General features: G+C 50.9%; 1 protein-coding gene across 1 annotated transcript; it reads right to left on the bottom strand.

The window, feature by feature from the left end:
• Nucleotides 1-3,046: 3,046 nt before the first annotated feature.
• Nucleotides 3,047-3,964, bottom strand: LOC135821709 (uncharacterized protein K02A2.6-like). The gene has a single exon (XM_065334707.1). The coding sequence runs from the start codon at nt 3,962-3,964 to the stop codon at nt 3,047-3,049; it is 918 nt and encodes a 305-aa protein (XP_065190779.1).
• Between the last annotated feature and the right edge of the window lie 3,665 nt (nt 3,965-7,629).

Genomic DNA, 7,629 nt, shown 5'->3' on the forward strand with positions numbered 1-7,629 from the left:
ATGCAACGGCAATCGTTATCTCTTGACGTGCATTGATCGATTCACCCGGTGGCCTGAGGCGTTTCCAATCCCCAATGCCACTGCATCCACTGTTGCGTCTGCCTTAGTGTCAGGCTGGATTGCCAGGTTTGGTGTACCCTCTTCTCTCTTCACGGGTCGTGGTGCTCAATTTGAGTCGGCCCTCTGGAACAGTTTGATGACGCTACTGGGATGCCAGCGCGAACGCACCACCGCCTACCATCCCCTGTGCAATGGTTTAATCGAGCGATTCCATCGGCATGTCAAATCATCACTGCGGACTCTGTCTGATTCAACCCACTGGCTGGAAGCGCTACCGCTTATTCTGCTCAGCATCCGGACATCGACCAAGGCTGATAGCAACTGTTCACCGTCCGAACTAGTTTACGGTTCAACGCTGCGCCTTCCTGGCGAATTCTTCCCGTCTAGTTCCCTGACTCCTGCCAGCGACCGCAGTGATTACGCATCTCGCCTGTCTACCTTCCTGCGGAAGATCCGTCCTCTTCCTGTCCGTACTAGCATGAATCCTGTCTATCTGCCGCGCGATTTGGACACAGCTGCTAAAGTGTATTTGCGCCGTGACGCAGTTCGGCTCCCACTCCAACCGCCGTACGATGGTCCGTTCCCCGTGGTCAAGCGCAGTCGCAAGTACTTCACTCTGCGTGTCAATGGTAAGGACCAGATTGTCTCTGTTGATCGTGTTAAGCCTGCGCATTTGCTTGATAGAATTGCTGCGCTGCGCATCATCCGATTTCCGCTACAGTGTGTCTTACACACTGTACTTCTTTCCTCTAAATTTTGATTTCTTATTGTTCACTTGATTGTTCCCGCACTCGTTCTCTGGGTGGGGAAGACTGTGGCAGTACGACTCTAGACTCGGACCTTGGGCACAGAATTTAACACTTATCATGAAATCGCGTCAGCAACTTTCATTTCCCTTTTCGCATGCAGGTTTCTTATTCATCATGGGTGTACATTTGGTTTGCATGACCTCAGATTGACTTGTACACATTTCCCATACGGTAGAGCTTATTTACACACTCCCGTATTCGTATACGTCTCCCAGGTTTAGTGTACATGTACTTGCTCATAATTATACGTCCCTGTGCGGACCGTACCGTATCTACGAATTTCCATAAACGCATTTGTCTCTCCTTGTTGCTTTTTTCTTCTCTTGCTTTTTTCTTCTCTCTCTTTCTCTTTCTCATTGCTCTTTTCCTTTGGCATTCATACTGTTTGGTAACACTTTTCTTGCTCCTCAATAAATAATAAATAATACAGTGCAAATCTATCGAGCACGCCAAACATGTGTCGATGTTTGGGAAGTGCGGGTACGGTTGGTAGAGTGTGCGTTGGGGGGAGTACGAGTCCGAGTGACGGTTTTCCTCACCCCAGCCCCTGTACTTCATGAACTAGCTACACTACTGTACGTTGTACTCGGGGTTGTAGATTGTGCAATCAGGTTTGGACTCCCGCCTTCCTCAAGGTGTATCATCTTCGCCACGAGGCCATCAATGGTTCCTTTCATTTCTCTAACTTCCCTATCCCTGTCCTCCCTGAGGGAGATCATTTCCACAGTTAATGCAGTGATAGTCGAGGACAGTGCACTGATTGAGCTCACTAGCGCTGGCATACCTGATTTGCCGATGTCCATGGCGCGAAGTTGAAGTACAGGGTCCGGTCGGGCCAACGAGTCCACACCTGCAAGTCCTGACTTTTTGGCCAAGTCACGAATCTCCCCATCCAGCAGCAAGGCCAGGTCCATATTTGAGTTCTCCACCATATTAGGGCTGGGACTAGTTCCAGGTCCACCTATACTTACAAAAGTGGCCGAAAGGCTATTCCATAGATGGAAAGGCAGGAGCTAAAAACTTGCTTCCTACTCCTACGACTTTTATCATTACACACCGCGTCCTTAGCGGTGAAAGGGTTAATGCCGCAAAACATATTTATGTAAAGAAAAAAGGACGTTTAACCCTCATGCCTTGTTGACTTTAGGGATTATGGCTGTAGTCTGTAGAAGAACATTTTCTTGTAGGGCCTCATACTTCAGTGGATGTCATCCATGTATTCGGTGACCATGGAGATAATTACCAAATATAAAAAATACTATCGCAATTGTTGCACTTACCTGTATTCTATGTTACTGCGGCCCACTTGGACCCTGCCCGCATTTTCCGTAACAAAAGTGAAATCCATCAAAAACCTCTAAAAAAAATGTTATCGTGTCCATTCCCGAAGGGAACTCACGATGGCCGCTATCAGCCGATAAACTCTTGCGGCAGATGCAGAGCCTAATGGTGGGGGTGAGTGGATAAGTCTCACAACCTCTAGAGCAGACTATAATTTATCTCGGTTATAGTGTTGTTGAGGAAGACATGAAGTTTCAAGGAGATATGATTGCAGTGAAATAAAAATATTACAAAGACCATACATACCCCTGGGGTCCGTTTGGAACCCAATACCCGGAATTAGGGTTAAGCTACGAGTTATGACTGAAAGTCAATAAAGATAAAATACTAATGCACAGTCAGATAATGCGACAACAAGGTACAAACTGACAGGTTACTGAGACATTCGACGGTCTAACAACTATAATGTACAATGTAGCTACTGATATGTCTACAGTTAGCAAGAAGACATTTATTATAAAACAAATCTGAAGAGAAGGAAAACACAACTGAAGAGGCAAAACACATGAAGCACGGAAGTATCTCCCAAGCCAAGCAAGCATGCCGTTATGGTGCGAGGTCATACAACTGTGGTACAAATCTAGTACGGGAGTACATGAACTACAGGTCAAATATGGCATGGGGGAATCCATATACATCACGCCCCTTCGAGATAATGCTGAGAAAACAAATCCAGTATTATCTATCAAATCAAATCAAAACAAGAAAAGAACAAGTATGGCAAACAACGGCCCATAGCACACAGCGGAACAGACATAGCATGCCACACAAGGATACAGAAAGATACGATATAAGAACAATCCTCAAGAACATGTACACGATGTGTCCAGACCAAATCAAGATGCATAAGATTGTCCACGGGTGGAGGAAATGTTCAAACGAGAGGGTGGTTGGTGCGCTCGTGTGCTGCGACGCAGAGGAGGAGGCGTAGCAGGAGCAACGACAACAGACGGCTGTGGTGAAACACATGGTGCTGGTGACGGCACGGGTGGAGAGAACGGACGAAGAAAACGGCGATTTCTCCAATAAACTCGACCACTAGCCAACTTGACGAAATAGTCACGGTGCTGCCCAATGGCCACAATCACGCCACGGGTTGTCCAACGCTTCGTCTTCGGATCCTGGACGTCCACAGGAGTGCCGATACGGAGAACGGGAAGAGAGCGGTGGGTGGGAGTACTGGCGGAAACAGGTGTCGAGGGTGGTGACTGTTCTTCACGCTCACTAGCGACGGTCGACCACGAGGAATCAAACTGCGTCCACTCAGCAATGACGAAAGACCGAAGTGGATGCCCGAGAAGATGCTCAGCTGGGCTCTTGCCAGACGGACCGGGCGTATTCCGCCACTCCAGTAGACCACGACGAAATGCATCTGTGTCGAGATTGCCATTTGACGAGGTCTTGAGCAGCAAGCGCTTCATGGCTTTCACTGCGGCTTCCGCATGTCCATTACTCTGGGGATAATGCGGGGAAGAGGATACGCGTTGCACTTGCCAACGGCCACAGAAGTCGGCAAACTTCTTCGATGCAAACTGGGGGCCACCGTCGGTGCACAGTACAGCAGGCACACCCAGATCGGCAAACCAACGACGACAAGCGAGAATGACATCGTGTGATGATGTGGTCCTGCCGGTTCGAACAACGCACGGCCAACCAGTCAGACGGTCGACATAAACAAGAAACTCATAGCCTTGGCAAGAGAACAAATCAGCGGACACAAACTCGAACGGCAGAGTAGGATGACGGTCATTCATCGGTGGTTCGGCTGACTGCGACGACTGGAATTATCGACACGCGGAACAGGCACGGACAAGGGTGTCTATGTCGGCGGTGAGACCAGGCCAGTACACGAGCTGTCGGGCGCGAGCCTTAGTGCGGACGAGACCTTGATGCGAGGCATGAAGGTTAGCAAGAACGCGTTGACGCATAGCCAAGGGAACTAGAATGCGTTGGCCTTTCATGACGATGCCCTGGTCCACTGACAGGTGTTCACGTCCATTCCAGAAGGGTTGGAGTGGAGCATCCAAATCACGCTGACGAGCAGGAAAACCATGCAGAACGCACTGGACAAGAGACTGATAGACTGGATCAGCTGAGGCGGCTGCTCGAAGTTCAGCAAACTTCAGGTTGGGGTGAGGACCATCGTCACGGAGCATGCACACACGGATGCTGCGGCAATGAAGAGCAGGGGCTTCGCCGAGTTCATCATCTGAAGACGGGATGCCGACGGGATTGCGAGACAGCGCATCAGCAAACGCGTGATCAGAGCCTTTTCGCCAGGAAGCGTGCACTTGAAACGATTGCAGCTTCAGGCGAAGACGAAGAAGGCGAGGATTCTCGATCTGATCTAGAGAATACGCGTTGATAATCGGGATCAACGGACGGTGATCAGTGATCAGATCAAATAGGGTGCCGGATAAGTACAACTTGCACTTATGCACAGCCCAAACGACGGCGAGCATCTCGAGCTCAACAACAGCATAGCGAGATTCGGCGTCAGAGAGGTAGCGGGAGCCACACTGGATGATTCGCCACTTATCATCCTGCTTCTGCCACAGAACGAAGCCGAGACCACGTAGTGCAGAGGCATCAGTCTCCAGACGGAGATCGTGTCCATGCTGGTAGAAGGCCAGGATAGGAGGAGACAGCAGAGTAGACTTGGTCTTCTCGAACGCAACAGTGTGGTTGGCATCCCAGACAAATTCACGGGTCGTCTTCAACAGACCACGAAGCGGAGTGGTGCAGGCGGCGAGGTGTGGTGAGAACTCGCTACACTGGTTCACCTGGCCAAGAAACGAACGCAAATCAGTGCGGTTCGCAGGAATGTCAAAATCGCGAATAGCCGCTGCCTTGTCATCGTCAACAACCCAGCCGTCTGGACTGACAATGTAGCCGCAGAAATGGATGTGACGTGACGCAAAGGTGAATTTGGACGGCCTCAGAGTAATGCCATGCTGTCGAGCACACAGCAGGATGTCACGAACATGGGTGACATGGGAGGCAAAGTCGTCATCATAGGCCAGGCAATCATCTACAACCTTGGCGAAATTCGGGATTGCATCGAACGCAGCATCAGTGCGGCAGTTGAAAACATCCCCGGCGGAAATCAGGCCTTGAGGGTTGCGTAGGAAACGATACCTGCCGTATGGGGTGATGAATGTGGTCATTGGACATGCCTGCTCACTCAGTGGGATTTGCCAGTATCCGTGCCTTGCATCAAGCTTGGCGAGGAACTGTGCCGATCCAATACCAGAAACCACATCGCGAGCGGTGCGAACAGGGTGGGCTGGTCTCAGGACTTGGTCATTCAGTCGTTTGAAATCGACGGTGAGGCGTTTCTCGGAGGTACCTTTCTTGTCGACGAGCACAATTGGGTGACACCATTCACTAGGCTCACTGACAGGCTCGATTATGCCATCGACAACCATTGTGTCCAGTTGTGACTTGACCTGGTCACGAAACGCGTACGGAATCGGGCGTGCGGTATGGACACATGACGGCTTAGCATCTGGCTGAAGTTGGATGTCCATCGGAGGACCTGCCATCGCCTTCAAGCCAGTGTCGGAAAACACGTCCGAGAACTCCTGCAGTAGCTCATCGCGAACACGAGCGATATCAGCAGAGCTAGGATTGACAACAGACTTTGATACAGCACGGATCTTAGGTGGCGCGGCAGCATTAGCAGCAGGGTACTGTGCAGGCCAATCTGACGGGAGGAGCTGGAGTGCACTCAAGGACGAACGTGATAGAAGAGTATCGTCCAGACCCTTGTACACGTGGATTACGGTGCTGTGTTGTACTTCACCAACCTGAAGTGAAGCACGAATACTGCCGACGTTCTGCAACTGCTCTCCAGATGCCGCTAGGACGCACTCTGGGTCATGGTCGAGGTTCTCGGGGAACCCGCCAAGCAGTTCGAGATGATGCTCGCCAATGGCATCGACGTCACTGCCAGTATCAGGGACCCAGGGTAGCGTGACTGCCTCATCCTCAGTGGCTAAACGGGTGGACACACGCACAGTAGGCTGCGCAGCAAGACGAGTACGCTGCAACTTCAGTTGGCCCACATGCTTCACGTTCCGGTCCGATTGTAACGACGACCTACACATAGCGAGAAAGTGACCAGTCTTGCCACAGCCATTACATTTCTTGCCGCTGGCAGGGCAACTAGACTTTGTGTGCGGGCTCCGGCCGCAATTGGGGCACTTCTTGTGTGTGTCGCTTCCTGACAAGGGAGCGGATGCAGATGGCAATACAGGTGCAGACATCTTGCTGCCAGGTTGTCCCTGTCGGGATTGTTGCTTACTGCGTTGGTACGCGGACCGCCGCACAGCATTGAGCTGGCTGGTGGACGGGATACTGCTGCTCGTCGTGGTAGCCGCTTCCTCCGCCCGGCAAATTGTGACTGCATCGTTCAGGGTCAAGTCCTTGGCAGACAATAGCTTGTGCCGGGTAGCGTCGTCACCAATTCCAATGACAATCCTGTCACGCAGGGTGTCAGCACGCACACGTGTCAGGCTTGTGCGACAGGTACTACTTGTGTGTGCTGAACATTGTGAGCACAAAACAACGTCCGGAAAATCACAGCTAGTGTGTAATTCTTTCAACGAAGTGTAAAAAGAATCGAAAGACTCGCCTTTCGACTGACACCTGTCGTAAAATGCGATACGATCCAGGAGTGGGTTGCGCTGCCGTCGCAAATATTCCTTGACAGCAGAAATCACGTCGTCCGCATCGGGATTCGGTGGAGTCACGATTATACCCTCGCGGAGAAATCTGCGTAGCTCCTCATCTAGAGCTTGCCGCAGCGATGACACTCTGGTCTCACGGCTCTGGGCTGACAGGTGCTGGCACTCATAATAGTCTCGCCACATTTCCTGCCATGCCGTGAAGTCGGCTAATGTCGAGGACGACAGTAAAATCGGTCGCTCCGCAGAGACAGGCTTTGGAGCTGGTGATGTGGTGCTGGGTTGCACGGGTTGTTGTGTTGGTTGTGTCAGTCGTTGTATAGTTTGTTGGAACAGGTCAGCCATTTTACGTTCCCTCTCCTCTGAGGACTTCATTTGTGCCGCCAACATCGCGGTCAGGGCAACAATGTCAGGAGCAGGGTCTGAGTCGGACATCGTGGTCGCAACCTAAGCAAATGCTAGTATCACGAACAAACTACAAAAAAATCGGCCAGTGCGCAACACAACGAGGTGCAAACACAAAGCACGAGAAACTAAACACACAGGTGAGTTCTACAAGGAACGAACAGTTCACTGCGCCATGATATGTCTACAGTTAGCAAGAAGACATTTATTATAAAACAAATCTGAAGAGAAGGAAAACACAACTGAAGAGGCAAAACACATGAAGCACGGAAGTATCTCCCAAGCCAAGCAAGCATGCCGTTATGGTGCGAGGTCATACAACTGTG

Source organism: Sycon ciliatum, chromosome 7, assembly GCF_964019385.1.
Source record: "Sycon ciliatum chromosome 7, ocSycCili1.1, whole genome shotgun sequence".
NCBI lineage: Eukaryota > Metazoa > Porifera > Calcarea > Leucosolenida > Sycettidae > Sycon > Sycon ciliatum.

Coding starts and splice junctions, on each gene's coding strand:
- LOC135821709 (XM_065334707.1), bottom strand. CDS start 3,964: ATGAATGACCGTCATCCTACTCTGCCGTTCGAGTTTGTGTCCGCTGAT.